This window comes from Cyprinodon tularosa, unplaced genomic scaffold, assembly GCF_016077235.1.
Source record: "Cyprinodon tularosa strain WSP-4 unplaced genomic scaffold, ASM1607723v1 ctg482, whole genome shotgun sequence".
NCBI lineage: Eukaryota > Metazoa > Chordata > Actinopteri > Cyprinodontiformes > Cyprinodontidae > Cyprinodon > Cyprinodon tularosa.
The window spans coordinates 887463-901701 of NW_024039210.1; the positions used below are offsets into that span (position 1 = coordinate 887463).

Sequence of the window (14239 nt, forward strand, 5' to 3'; positions counted from 1 at the left end):
GTAAGCTAAAATAGAAGCTATTACTTTCAGTTTTCTGTTAGCAGAGCGTACAGCTGCTCTGGAATAAAAAGTTGCATTAGCTGCTGCTAAATAACGCTAAAAGTAAAAAATCTGCTTAACAGAATTTAGTAAATTCTAAGGAGTCAAATTTAAGCATGCTGACATTGAGGAAAATATGAAAAGGGATAGGTCTCTATAACTTACACAAAAACTACTGTAGGATGTTTATCAAGTCTCTTGATAAGGGACAACAGTAACAGTAACTGGAGTAACAGATTAAATTATGAGTAATAAGGTGAACGGAAAATATTACAGATTATTACTAATAAAACACATTAATAAGTCCTCTGCTGCCTCCTACTAAATGTTTCTATATTTAGTCCAATACATCGAATCTCAACTCTCACTTCCTTTTTTCCCTACTTAAGTATCCCCACAGCATGACGCTGCCACCCACATGTTTAACAGTGCGGTCATACAATCTCTAGAGCATCAGAGACTGAAAACACATATTAAATCAAACTATTAGTATAAAGCAAAGCTAGATAAAAACTTTTTCTTTAAAAGAAATTAAAATGCTGCGTTTGTTTTAACGCAACGTGTTGTGCATAAAAGGGGGTAAGAGATCAAAAGAGGAAAGGCAAGATCGAGACAGGAAGTGTTAGGGCGAGGCTGGATGAAACGCTCTGAAATGGAGAACAATGTGTTCATGCAATATTAACATCTTTAATGCAGACAAATGTTGACGTATTTCTCTAAGTTCCTTTGTTAAACTTCAACAGACTAGTTTGGTTTGGTAGATATGAGAGTATAACCAGGTTTATGCCATTTAAAAAAAAATCTTACATATATTCATCTGAATTTCTTGGTAAATTAAGAAAATCAGGTTGCGCTAACTGAGAGGGAATTATGGGAAAATCAATCTCCTTCTATCTTCAAATCCTTTCCAGTCAGTAGAGTCTGAGGGATGAGTTTCACATAGAAGCCAATCAACAAACCTCTGAAGACCTAATCAATGTGATTACAGTGCAGTCGGTGGAATCTCAGCTTTCTAACATCATGAAGAACTTCAGTAAACATGTTTGGTGAGGTGTTATCAAGAAATTACAAAAAGAAAAGTGGGGAATTTGCTTCGACGCCAAATCAAAGTCATACATATTTAATTACACCAACAGAATGAGACGGAGATGACACACCATCTGCGCCATTATTTAGGAACCTATGAGCGCGAAGCTAAATTAATCTAATGGTGCCGTTATGCCATGTCACAGCTAATAAAGAGTAGCAGCTCTTTAACAAGCACGCTAACAGACTTTGTCTGTAACGAGGATGGTGAGAGGCAGGGGACAAAATGAGTCACGCATAATTAAATCTATGAAGGAGGCAGGAATTCTGCTCAGCAAAAAATGGAACCTTCAAGTTTATTTATAGCTCAGAAAGTGCATACATACTCTCGACATACTCTTATAAAAGGAAACAAAAGTACTAATCGGCTCAAGCTATTGTCACTGGAGCGTAATCCTGAAGTCGTTGACAAGCTTAATCTACGTCACCTGACTAATGATACACGCACTGAGCAGCAGGTATACAGAGTCAGGTCCGTCTATTACAGGGGTCTGCAACCTTTAATGGCCAAATAGACGTCTTTTCCCTGAGTCCTGCTGAGTAAACAGCATTAGAACCACAAAATATTACATCAATTTTAATAAACACAGACTAATATTTCTGTGAATTATCTGCAATCTTAAAAACCAACATTTTATTTGTATTTTTATCTTATAAAAAAATAATAAAACATAATTTCCAAGCTAATTAAAAGAAAACTTGCTCTAAAATCACACTTCTTGTTCTTTTAATGACTTTCTGTGCTGAAAATTCAATTTGAATATTCTTTATAAAAAACCACTAAAGCTTCAAAGATGGATTAGCATTATTTCAGTACATTAGTTTGCTTTTTATATCATTTTTAGCCACTATTAAGAGCCATTGTATAGGGTCCAGAGAGACAGATGTGACTCGGGAGCTGAGCTTCTAGCATCTGAACAGCTATGTCACCTTTGCCCTGTTTAAGACCGAATTCTGTTCAGGGGTGTGAAAAAATATTTGAACCCCTGTTAGAATGAGCGAAAAAAAAAATAGACTGGATGATGGCTGTTATTCAGCTGAAGCATGAAAAATCTGCGTTTTTCAAATGCAACATAGTTAGAACCCAAACGACAGCAATATAAACTTTTTTTTCAGCATTGGTAATTATAATTGAGAGATCTTATAATGATGTAAATGACAAAGATGTCAGTGTTTTGTTTGAAACTATTCTTCAATTGAATAAATATCCACAAATACTGGATAAAGCTGGATTTCCTTTTAAATGTGAATGTGGTTATAAAAGTTCGGCCCCTGAACTGTTTGTTGGTTCAAGAATCTGTTGATCCACTTACACCTTTTAGTCTTTGTGCTTACACATCTGTTCTTCATTAAAGTCAACCTGTCCTACCAGGATTGCATTGTTTTGGTAAAGCCAACATTTGCACAGAGGTCACTGCATGTGACTTTAGTCAAAAGGAGCTAATTGTTTAAAGGTATCTGTCAGAAGAAGAAAACAAACAAAATCACACATGATTTTAAGTAAATGTAGTACTGCTGTGAAGTATAAGTTTAATTAAAATTAAAAGAGAAGCTTGAAACTGCTCAGAAAGGCTTTCAAAGTGATGACAGCAGTAAAGAAGCTGGATTTTCTATAACTTGTAAATTGGTTTATTGTTTTCACAACTTAATTAAAGTGATCAAAATAAATACTAAACATTCCTTTGGACATTATTCTGCTACAGTGAAGATTTTTACTTGAAAGTAGGGCTGGGCAATCAAACCATAAAATATATATCGCAATAAACGTCTGATCAATAGGAAATACAAACAATAAAATTATCTATGATTTCATTGAGCTTCAAACCAGAACTGTAGGGTATTCTGGTGTATTTAAGCAAAAGAAAGAATTAAACCTCTCGTGGCCAAGATTTGTGAACTCTTTTTAAATGGAATGATCACATAGGGTTAAGTCTCTAATTTCTATTTGGCCTTTTTTCCTCCCCTGTCTTATTTTTTAAAGTTAAAGCAAGAAACGGATCTGTACTTATTGAAATCTACTGATATGAAAGGCTTTTGTCGTGATAGCTTTTCAGCCATATTTAAAATTATTTTTTTTAACATATCTTTATGCCGTATGTTGGCTAAGATTCCCAGTCATCTTGGTCATAGTTATTTCAAAAATAAGTTAAAAACAATCCAGGAAGCTTTTTCAATTTATTTGAAAAATTGGATTGAAAAAACTTCCTGGATGGGAAGTGAAACGTCTTGTGTATTGTTTTTAACTTGTTTTTTTTTTTTACATCTTTACGCCAAAATCTCAGCTTTTAAGGGAGTAAATAATTGAGGATTTAAACAAATAAATACCATATTATCCAGACTATAGAGCACACCTCACTATGAGTCACACCCTCTAAATTTTTTTGAAAAAACTGGAAACGTCTATCTATAAGCCTCAATGCTAATGTAAGCCGCTAATATCTAACTGTCTCCCACCAAACCTGTAGGGGGAGCTCTACATATCGCCCCTGGAGTAGGGATGAAGAAGAGTTGATTCAATCAACGGCTTTTCCTTAGATAGAAAACTTTGAATCAATTTCACTGTGTGATTGAATTATTAAGTGCCTTGAAATGACGTGTTATGAATTGTCGCTATATAAATAAACTGAATTGAATTGAAGAATGCTAGCTCTCTTTAGCTTGTTAGCTCGCAGCAGTAAGAGCTTCTACTGAAAGATGGGGCTTCCTCAGCTCTTTATTTCACCTCTGCAGGAGTTGAGCCCAGTCTCTTCATTGTTTCGGCAGCTTTAATGTTACAAATAAATGTCAAAATGTGTGAATTCGGGACATTTGTTCTCTACCGTACGTCCTGCTAGCATGTTCTTGTGCTAAATGAAAATTAGCTCCTTATTCCTTTATTCCCAACTTTGACTTTCCACAGAAAAGCCGCATGGTTCAGAGCGTGGGAAAAAAGTGGTGGCTTATGGTCTTTTATAACAAACACTTTAAAATAGGGATCAGTTTCAGTTTGATACTGGAAATATGATTTAATTCTAAGTCTTCAACTTCTGCTTCACAGTCACATTTAAATGAACACTATCCTTCTCTATATTGTCTCTGAAAAAGACAACCCTGTACATGAACTACTGCTTTATTACTATTTGAGAGTATTTCTAAGTTTTTTACAGGGACTTTGGTGAAGAGAAACTCCTGCTTCTCCAACCAGCATTACCAACCCACTGTAGTGTTCATATGATTAAATTATGTGATCAATACCAGACTTGAATCAACTGCCATTATCTCCCGTGAACAAATCGAGCATTATGGGATGCCATCTCCATGGCAGCAGTTTGCGGGAATTCCTTGCCTCCCATTGATTGGCCTGTGTTTTACAGTCTGTGGTCAGCGCAGGTGATGGATAACGATTTTAGCTAAAACACTTAGCTTTGTTTTTTGCCATTGCTTCATACACGCAGCCCAGAATGAAGAACTGAAGCTCATCTTCCAAAACGGAGGATGTTATTCATTAACACCTTTTTTACGAATCATTTACACTTTTATATTTTCAGATTTATTAAAAATCTTTTTTTATGCAATTATCAAATCCAAATTTAGGAAAGTGTAAAGTTGTTTTAGTCCTAAGCCTAAATTAATTACAGTTTTCCTTTTATTTATATTACTTTCTATTTATTCTCTAAGCTTTCTTTAATTTCCGGTCTCACTAAACCCCTTCATGACTACCTAAAGCCATTGTGTTACTCCCCAAACAAACAAAACCAAATATACAGTAGTAACATTCACATCATGAAATTATGCATATGAACATTAAAAATAAAAATGCAAAAATAAGGAACAGTTTTAAAATCATTCAGAACTGAACTCCACTGGAAAAAAGCATGTAAAAACATAACTAACACCTATATGATGAAATGGTCGGCATAAATTATTTTATGCCAGTCAGTCATAAGGCAAGGTAAGGCAAGGGAAATTTATTTGTATAGCTCAATTCAGTACAAAGACAATGCAAAGTGCTTTATATGATGAAAATATAGGAAAATAAAACAGATTATAAATTAAAAAATAAAGAAATCAAACAAAATAAAAAAGCAGAAACAAAAAAGAACATTAAAAACAGCTGGACTAAAGAAAATAAAAAAGTTGAACTACTGATGTTTCAGTTGAACTTTTTAACTAGAACAGTGGAAGGCAATCCTAAACAAATGTGTTTTTAGTCTTGATTTAAAGGAACTCAGGCTTTCCTCACTGTTACAGTTTTCTGGAAGTTTGTTCCAGATAAGTGGAGCATAGGAACTAAATGCTGCTCCTCGTACTCCTCAACATGTTCAGACTTCAAACATTCATATTGATCAGCTATGTTTCCACTCTACCAGTGTAACATGAGCCTCAAGTATTTTCGTGTCGAGGGCTGGTGTTTCTTCATATGCCAGCAAGAACCTAATATCAAGCAATCAATACCAGAGTCCAGAGGCCACCAACAAGAAGGCCAAAAAAGAAAGGATATTGCCATGCAGTGATCACATCCTGTGTGACAGATTCTAACACAAACCATCACAGTGATGGTGAAAATGGAAAGTGACACAACGAGGCGCTCTGCCGACCTCAACAGACCCCCGAAATGCTGCAGATAACGTCAAAAGTCTCATTTAATCGATTGTACAAGATAAGGTGGAAACCAAGTGAAGAAAAAGACAATGTAGATGTCTGACAGGCAGAAAGAGGGAGATAACAAATGTTTTTGTTCCACCAACAACACATGAAAAAGTCCATCAAATGGCCATCTTAACACATCTGAAAGTCAGAAAGGTTTGAATTTTTCACATGCTGCTAAAAAACTGAGTGCTTAATATGAGCTCCCACGAAAGCTACGAATTCAGATCTCAATTTTTGATGATTTCCGTTGACTTAGCTGAGAATGTTCTGAGAGCATTTTATGTCATAATTTCATAGGGTTTCTCTTCCTAACTTTAAAGATTATGGTTATGGTATTATATATGCTCTGAAATGCTCCAAGCACATTCGAACAGGTCTAAACATCTGGACAACTTGTAAAACCACACATGGTCCCTTTGCGTTCTCCTACCTTGGCCCTTATCTGTCCGGACGTTGATACTTTGCGGATCAACTTGTGTGAAGTCTCGTCTTGTTCTCCGTCGCTGTCTGAAGACTCTTCTGCAGCTTCTCCTATCTGAAACGCAAAGAGCGGTGAATTACTTTAACCTCAATGTGTTTCTGTGAATTTCTTTTCACCAGTTATCACAAAGATGGATTTTATCACTTTATTCTAAAGTTGTTTGTGAGGGGTGTAATGTGTGAACTCGCTGTGCTGCAGACAGAGCTGACGGGAAACAAACTTTTCACGTTTAGAGCTTATGGCCAGAATATAAGGCCCCACCCTAAAAATGCAACTGTTGCACAGAGGCATGTTAGCAACACTTTGCTCTCAGGCACTGTTTGGACAAGAACTGTCCATTAAGTTTCTGTTTCAGTTGACATTTTAGTTACGAATCACAGGCCACTACAAAAAAATGAAAAACAGTGTATTTTCCCTACCACACCAATAGAGGAGAGTACGCTCTTAAAAACTCACATGCAATGAAAAAAACCCTCCCTGCTTAAAAAGGCAGCAGCAACAAGTCAAACTGGACATCTCTTAGGGCTATTTTGTAGAGGACGTTTTCTTTTTTTGTACACAGCAACAGACACCATCACCTTGGAAACCATTTTCAAATCAAACCCTTTCCATAGAACAAATATTTTGTTGTGGTGTAGTTAAATTTGTAGGGAAGCAGTTGTTCCAACTGCTGCATTTCCGAATTCTCCTGAGTGGTCTCCGACTTTACACGAGTGAATAAAGTGAATGTGATTGGTCGTTTATCAAGGGAGCGGGATTGTTGTGGCGTAAGTTTTGCAAGCAAGTTTGATTGTGGCTGGTTTGTCGGAAGCATCTTGCTAACCTGTTAGCAACTTAGTGCTTGTAGGTTCCCAATGTGAAATTCTATTGGGACCAAGTAGCACTAAATTGGTGACTAAGAAACGACACTGTCAAGGAACGCTATGGACAGAGGAAACATGCAAGAGGAGGAGTTTTGTGTCGGAGGTCGTGGATGGGTCTCCTCTGTCATACAGTTTTTATTTAGAGAAGGAAAGCGGGACGAAGTTGTTGTGCAAGAGGACGCCAGGGCGGCAGAGGCTTGGTTCAACATATTCTCATTATCAGTTCGTATGAAATCGTACGAAAAGTTATGCACAGTATTTTGTGGGTTTTTGACGTTTTTCCTCGAAATACCATATCAGTGCGCATGCACAGCCAGCCAGACGAAAAAAGCAGAACAGCGGACGGACGTAAAACTGAGACGGACGAGCTTTCGACAGTGCAATAATTACTTCATGATGTCTCTCACTGGGTTGCTTGCTGTTTTGTATGTTAGGGTTAGGGTTAATTGTATGTTAAAATGTAAAGTATTGAAAAGTGCGTAAGATGCGCATGCGCACTGATATCTTGTCTCGAGGCAAGACGTAAAAATACGATTTCATACGACGAAAAAAACGTCAAAAACCAACGAAATACTGTGCATAAGTTTTCGTACGATTTCATACGAACTGATAATGAGAATACACTGCTTGGTTTGGTGTAGAAGGCTTACAGCCGTACATGTTTGAGCCCTTGCCTCGCAACGCTGCCAGTTCTGTTAGCTCTACGCCTGCTGAAGACACAGACGTCCATCCCTGTTAAAACTGGGACGGAACTCAATGGGAAAGGAAATTGTTCTTTTTTCTTATTTCAACGGTTGCGTATATTAGCTGCGACATATGAATCAAGATGCTATGAACGAAAAAAATATGATTGACAGATGACCGTTGATATATGATTGTCCGAATTTAGGCTCACAGGCTGACGCATAACTAACTGGCCTATAACTAAACAGCAAGTTTCTAAATTTTGGGCCAATATCATCTGATAAAGAGTACATTTATATACATGTTTAAGCCAGAATGATTTGACATTTAAATATGATTTCCCTACGACTTTAAATGTGAAAAAAAGAAAAGAATCAAGTTAGCAATGTCTTTGCAACCGCTACTCTAACCCGGCACTGCAAGCATAGAGTCAATCTCCTCCTTTGAACCAATTAAACCTAGATTATTTCAAAAGTCAGAAAGGTTTTGATGGAATATAATGTTCCAAAAATGAACATATATTTACACGACTGGCCCTGTCTATAACAAGCATTATTAAAGTAGTAGCTTTACAACATGTAAAGGTGAGAGTTACACGCTAGTCTGTTTTTTTAATCTTTAAAAAAACCTACCCTCAATGAGTATTTCTTTCTGAATGTCGTAAAATAACTTACATATAACTTTAGCTTTTTAAGCCATGTTCTTAATATAATCTAGGTTTGTGACAATTGCTGGTATCTGTGCAATATATTTTTTGAGCTACTTATTGAATAAAGGCTCTTGCACCTCTTTATTGTTGGTGAGAAAGACAAACTGGACTGTTTTACACCCATAAATTCTGGATGATGACGAACAAATAGAGACTTTGTTTACAGCATCCACCACTCATTTGAATATAAATATGATCTTAAAATATTTAGTTGTTTTTTTTTTATCAAATGAAAGAAGTCCTACTAAATATGAAATATTTATAATATATAAAACTTTCAGAGAAGCAAGTAATGTTCATTAGCCTTTGACTTTAGTTAATGGGAAGAACTAATTTGGATCTATATAAAAGGACGAATCAAAGAGGGTTACTTAGTACAAGATCATCGGTGCTTCCAACAAGAACCAGTCTCAAAATATCAGATACACCTGTTTGGGCGTTATGTAATCTTTCTCTATGCGGAAAGGTAGAAATAGTGCCTTTATTGTTGAGTACATATTGTTATCAGATCTGGAAATAAGCTGCCAAACAATTTACCTAGCAGTATTGGGGCCAGTAAATAGAAAATAATTTATAATAAACAAAAGTAGGGCTACAACTGATGATTATTTTGTAAATCGATTAATCTGTGGATAATTTTTTCGATTAAACGATTAATAATCGGCTAAGCAAAGGTTCCTTTAAATACTTTTAGCTAATTTTAACCAGGTGAAACTAAAAGTTTTTGTATAGAGTATATTGACAGAAAAAAAAAACAATTTTTTATTTTTATCTTAAATGCAAAATGTTTACATATTTTTTGATATAACTATTGCCTTAAGTGTCTGTCAGCTAAAGGCATGTTTTACAGTCTTTACACTACAGTTAACCATTAATCAATTACTAAATTAGTCGAGGATTATTTCAAAAATCAATTAATCCGATTCATTGTTTCAGCCCTAAAAAAAGCATAAAACTCATTTTTGCACTGCTAAAAAAAATCCCTAAAATCCACCAACATCTGCCTTGTTTGTGTCATGGGAAAGAGCTTCATTCAGTTAAATGCTCAATGACTGCTGGGCTCCTAGAAATAGATCCTACACTGTAGTGTGGAGCCCATTTTAGCAGCCTAGTGCTATGTAATCAAAGGGATGATTATCACTAAGGGCAAACTTATGAGAAACTGTGGTTGACCACAGTCTGTGCAGCACAGCGGAGTTTGCGCCCTTTCATTTAGCCGTAGGACACAGACATGTCCTCTGGAAATTGGTACTTGTTTGTAGGAGACAGAACATTTATTTCTGCTTTTTTTTTTCTTTGAAGAAAAGGCTCCAGTTATTTCTACTCCTGCTAAAATATAACTCTTAAATCAAAATGCAAAGTAGTCTTTATAGAGCATCCTAAGTATAACAGGCTGACATTAAATGATTAATTAGTTTTGGTTTCTGCCAACCTGCAATTATCTGCTACACATGCTGTTTGTGGCTTACAACTGGAGTTTTTAAGGGATCGGTCGTTATCTTTCACTTTTCATGACCGTCTTTTTTTTTTCCTAAGTGAAAATGCTTCTTAGCAGAAACCTTTGGTCTTTCTTTTAAGCAATGGAAACACCAGCTAACTAACTGCACGCAACAAAACAGATCAGCTGCCTCTTTTGAAGTAATAGTTTGCTTATTTTAGTGCATATGACAGGCTTAAAGAGACAAAATATATATTATTGGTGTAAAAGTGGTAATTGAACTAAAAAAAAAAAAATTTTTTTTTCATAGAAAATGGTTTCTAGATCTTAACTACTTTGCAAATATTTCCACATTTTTTGTAAGTTTTCTTTTGAGCTAAATATCCACTAATATTCCTATGTGTTTAAAATCTGTTAACAAAAACATAGCGAATTCTGTTAAGTGCTGGTTTTTGTAATTAAAGAAAGTTAAAATGAAACTTACTAATGTAAAGTTTATCACACTTTTTTCTCCCTATTGGTACCTCCTTTATTAAAAAAAAAAAACGTGTGACATCACAATATCCTGTAAAACGTGTTGTTAGTTTATGATTTTTTTTAAACTATTGTCTGTGTTTAATGATCTTTTCTTGCCTTATTGCCCTGATCTAAAAATGTTTCCTGGCAGTTATTTGCATTCCATCACTTCCTGAGCGCTGAGAGGCAACAGCAGCTTATATTTAGACATGTATAAAAAAAAAAAGATGAGTCATATTTCACTGGAGTTGAGCAACAGATTAACAACACTGTGAGACTTCAACCTTTGAACTTGCTGTAAAAGAAAACGCACAAACGGATGATGCTTTTAAATTTAGCTTTGTTTGTTAAGTGGGATTATGTGAGATCACCACATCAAACACTTTTTATTGTACCTTTTATTCTTTAAATATGTTTGCTGCTCATATGGGGGCCTAACACATTCACATGTTGAGACTGATTTATTTAGTTTCTCAAATATGGAAGACCACTGGTCTAAAAATGACAGCTTTGACAATAACCTAATGGAGTAGAAGATTCTCAGTCCAGTTCCAAGTTTGAAGACGTTTCGCTTCCCATCATTTTGAATTGAAAAAGCTTCCTGGATGTGAAGCGAAACATCTTCACACTTGGAAACAAAGTCCAATTTTCTTTTTTTGCAATAACCTGAATTATTCAAGTTATTGCAGCATTCACCATGCCATTTTACTTTTTTACCCAGCAAATCAGACATGCTGACAAAATATCAGGTAAATTAAGAATCAATTTACAATTAAACATGCTTATTATGCAGGATTATATAAAATAACTAAAGCGTAACAAAGTAATAGCAGTAGCTCATCGGGGCCTTCTAAGTTATTTGGAGTAGCTGTTTACAATTAGCAAGTTGTTTTCCATGATTTTTAATGGCCCCCATAATTTACATTCAACAGCCGATTTAACGGCTGATCTTCTTCACCAATCATATCTACCCCTCTAAAGATGTGGAAACCGCCCACTGTCAATGCTTTAAAGCAGTTACTTCAGAAATGTTGTTGTTTCACAGGCAGTGTTTAATGTTTTTTTTTAGTAAGATAAAATTGAAAGATCTTGTATCTTGTGATCTTATAACAAAAGAGTGTCAGTTATGAAAAGAAACAGTGTATTCTCATTATCAGTTCATATAAAATCCTACGAAAAGTACGTTTTTTACGTGTTTTTCGTTGTATTTCATCGTATTTTCACGTCTTGCGAGACAAGATATCCTTACGCACCATTTAATAACATAGAATTTAACATACAATTAACCCTAACCCTGACCCTAACCCTAACCCTAAGATATAAAACAGCAAGCAACGTAGTTAAAGACATCATGAAGTAATTATTGCACTATTTTTCCCATTTTTACGTCCGTCCGCGGATCTGCTTTTTTCGTCTGTCTGTCTGCGCACTGATCTGTATTTTCGAGGAAAAACGTCAAAAACGTACGAAATACTGTGTATAACTTTGCGTAGGATTTCATGCGAACTAATAATGAGAATATGTTGAAAGAAATTTGTATCGGTCAAAATCGGAAACAGCATGTCGGGCTTTTTAAAGATCAGGAATCAGTGATCGTCAGAAAGTGGTAATCCGTGCACCACCAGTAGAATCTGTCTTCCTTATAAGTGAAGGAGAAGTATGGAAGCTGCAACAGGTAGGGTAAGGGGGGCTACTCTAAGCTAAAAACCCACTGAGAAAACAGTGACATCATTATAGTCTCTTATAGACTCACAGTTTTCAGTTTGTTTAGGTCTAAAATGCTAATTCTTTTAGTAAACTGAAGGAATTTCAATATGACACTGATTTATGGATCAGTGCATGTATTCCTAGGCTTGCTGATGTTTTTTGTCAATAGGGGCAATGGGCTGTTTGTTGATGCATTTCTAAACACAAACGATTGATATTTAATAGTTTGGATACCAGGAAAAATAAACACCTGTTTTAGCCATTTAAGCCTGCTGACTATAATAATCGAGATAAAATCATCAATTTTTGCTTTAAGAATGAAGGGTTGCTGCAGTTTTCTCTGGAAATTCTTTAAAGCAACTTTAAAGCCTTAAATAGGTATAAAGCAAATTCTACGGATAAAAAAATTTGTTTTAAAAAGCATAGACAAACACCAACAAATACTCACAATGTGAGTTCTTTCAGAATCAGCTTGGGGGGATCCCAGGGACTCTCCAGGGCCAGACACATACAGGACGTTGGGGTTTAGTTTGGAAGCCATGACCGGTTTGCAGAAGGAGAACAGGTAAGAATGGATGAATTCAACGGCTGTGAGATATTCTGGATGAAAGAGGAGGGAGAGGAGAGAGATGTTAAAGCTGGGGACAAAAGCTCTCTTTAAAATAGATATTTCTATCCAGGTCCCACTCTGGAAAAGATGGAGGGATGAATTATTGATAAGCAGATTTCTTTTTTTTTTTTCTCCTAAAAGCAGAGAGTGCTCCAGGTTCTCAAAGTTGGGAACACATAAACAACAACCTTCCCATGCAGTTAAACCTCCCCTTCTCTACTTTGGCAGTCTATTAAGCACATTCACTTCTTTTTCTCAGTTCCTCTTAATTCTGCCAACTTTATGTGCATTTTTAAAAAAAGCAGCCCCTACTGCAGGCTGTTTAAGGTAAACAGTAGCTTCATTTCTTCTGATAGAAGTCCCGCAGCCGGTGACGATAAAGAGGTTCATAATCTTATTTTTAAGCAATAAATTCATAAAGCGGATGATCAGATGAGGAGCTGCGTGCTTCAGAAGCGTAAACGCGCGAGATCAGAACACTGAAACCCTTTTTTTTTTTTTTTTTTTTATAAGATTCCAAATAATGATGATGAATTGTCGGCTTGTTGCGAGGCTGTGCGCGTGGCGCGCGTGGTGCGCGTGCGGGCTTTCCTTGATTACGATGCGGCCACGTTCTTCAAAAGGACCTGTCTGCATCTCACCACACCGCCTCTCCCGGTGGCACCCGACCTGACCACTGAGACAGTTTATGTTTAAAATAAAATGACCCAAAAAAATACAAAACGCTGGAGAATGAGCATATCTTTGATTCCGACGCGTCTTCTGACACATTTATAAACAATAATAAACAATAATAACGCACAACAGGCTGCGGAGCGCTTCATCATCATGCGTTTGCTCACATCCAGCACTTATTTATTAACTCCTTGCTTTTATTCGCTTCAGCTGTCATCAGAGCCGATGCGTTCACGGTGTGTGCGGCCACCTCCTCCGCACAAACACGGACCCTCAATATAATAATAATGATAATAAAAACAGGAGCAGCTTCTACCTCCGGACGACACTCTGCTGCGGTGTCTCTCCTTCTCCCGGTGCCCGCCTGGGAGCCTCGTCTGCCGGGTAAGGCTAGTGCTGGCAGCCGGCGGTCAGCAGGCGCTCTCCGGTGGTGCTCGCCTTGCAGAGAGAGACGCGGTCACACGCATAGCGCCGGAGCGGCTGTGAATCAGGTAGGAAGAGGGGGGAGAGGAGGGGAGGCGGCAGATAAAAAGACAGAAAGAAAAAAGAGAGAGAGAAGAGAGAGAGAGAGGAAGGGAGAGAAATGTGAAAGCGGCCGTGTTTGAGCCGCCTCAGAACGCTGTGCCGAGGTTAAACGGAGAGCAAATAACGCGCGCACGCAAGCGGGCACGACACGCGCGTGCACGATGGAGAGGGCGCGAGGATACAAACAGCCTGCACAGATGCGTATAAATAAACCCTATGCTGAGGAAGATTCTGCTCTTTATGCGTTACAGAAAACAAACAAACGAACAAAAAAAAA

The 14239-nt window shown here is 36.9% G+C and overlaps 1 protein-coding gene across 1 annotated transcript in view; it reads right to left on the reverse strand.

Annotated features, from left to right (window-relative positions):
• The window catches only part of si:dkey-172j4.3 (diacylglycerol kinase delta), a 122191-nt gene extending 108157 nt beyond the window's left edge, over positions 1 to 14034 (reverse strand). The window contains exons 1-3 of the mRNA XM_038302107.1: positions 13754 to 14034; positions 12601 to 12752; positions 6185 to 6289 (exon numbers count right to left, since the gene is read on the reverse strand). Coding sequence (XP_038158035.1) covers positions 6185 to 6289; positions 12601 to 12693 — 198 coding nt within the window. The 5' untranslated portion in view covers positions 12694 to 12752; positions 13754 to 14034. The remainder of the gene's footprint in view (positions 1 to 6184; positions 6290 to 12600; positions 12753 to 13753) is intronic.
• Positions 14035 to 14239: the final 205 nt, after the last annotated feature.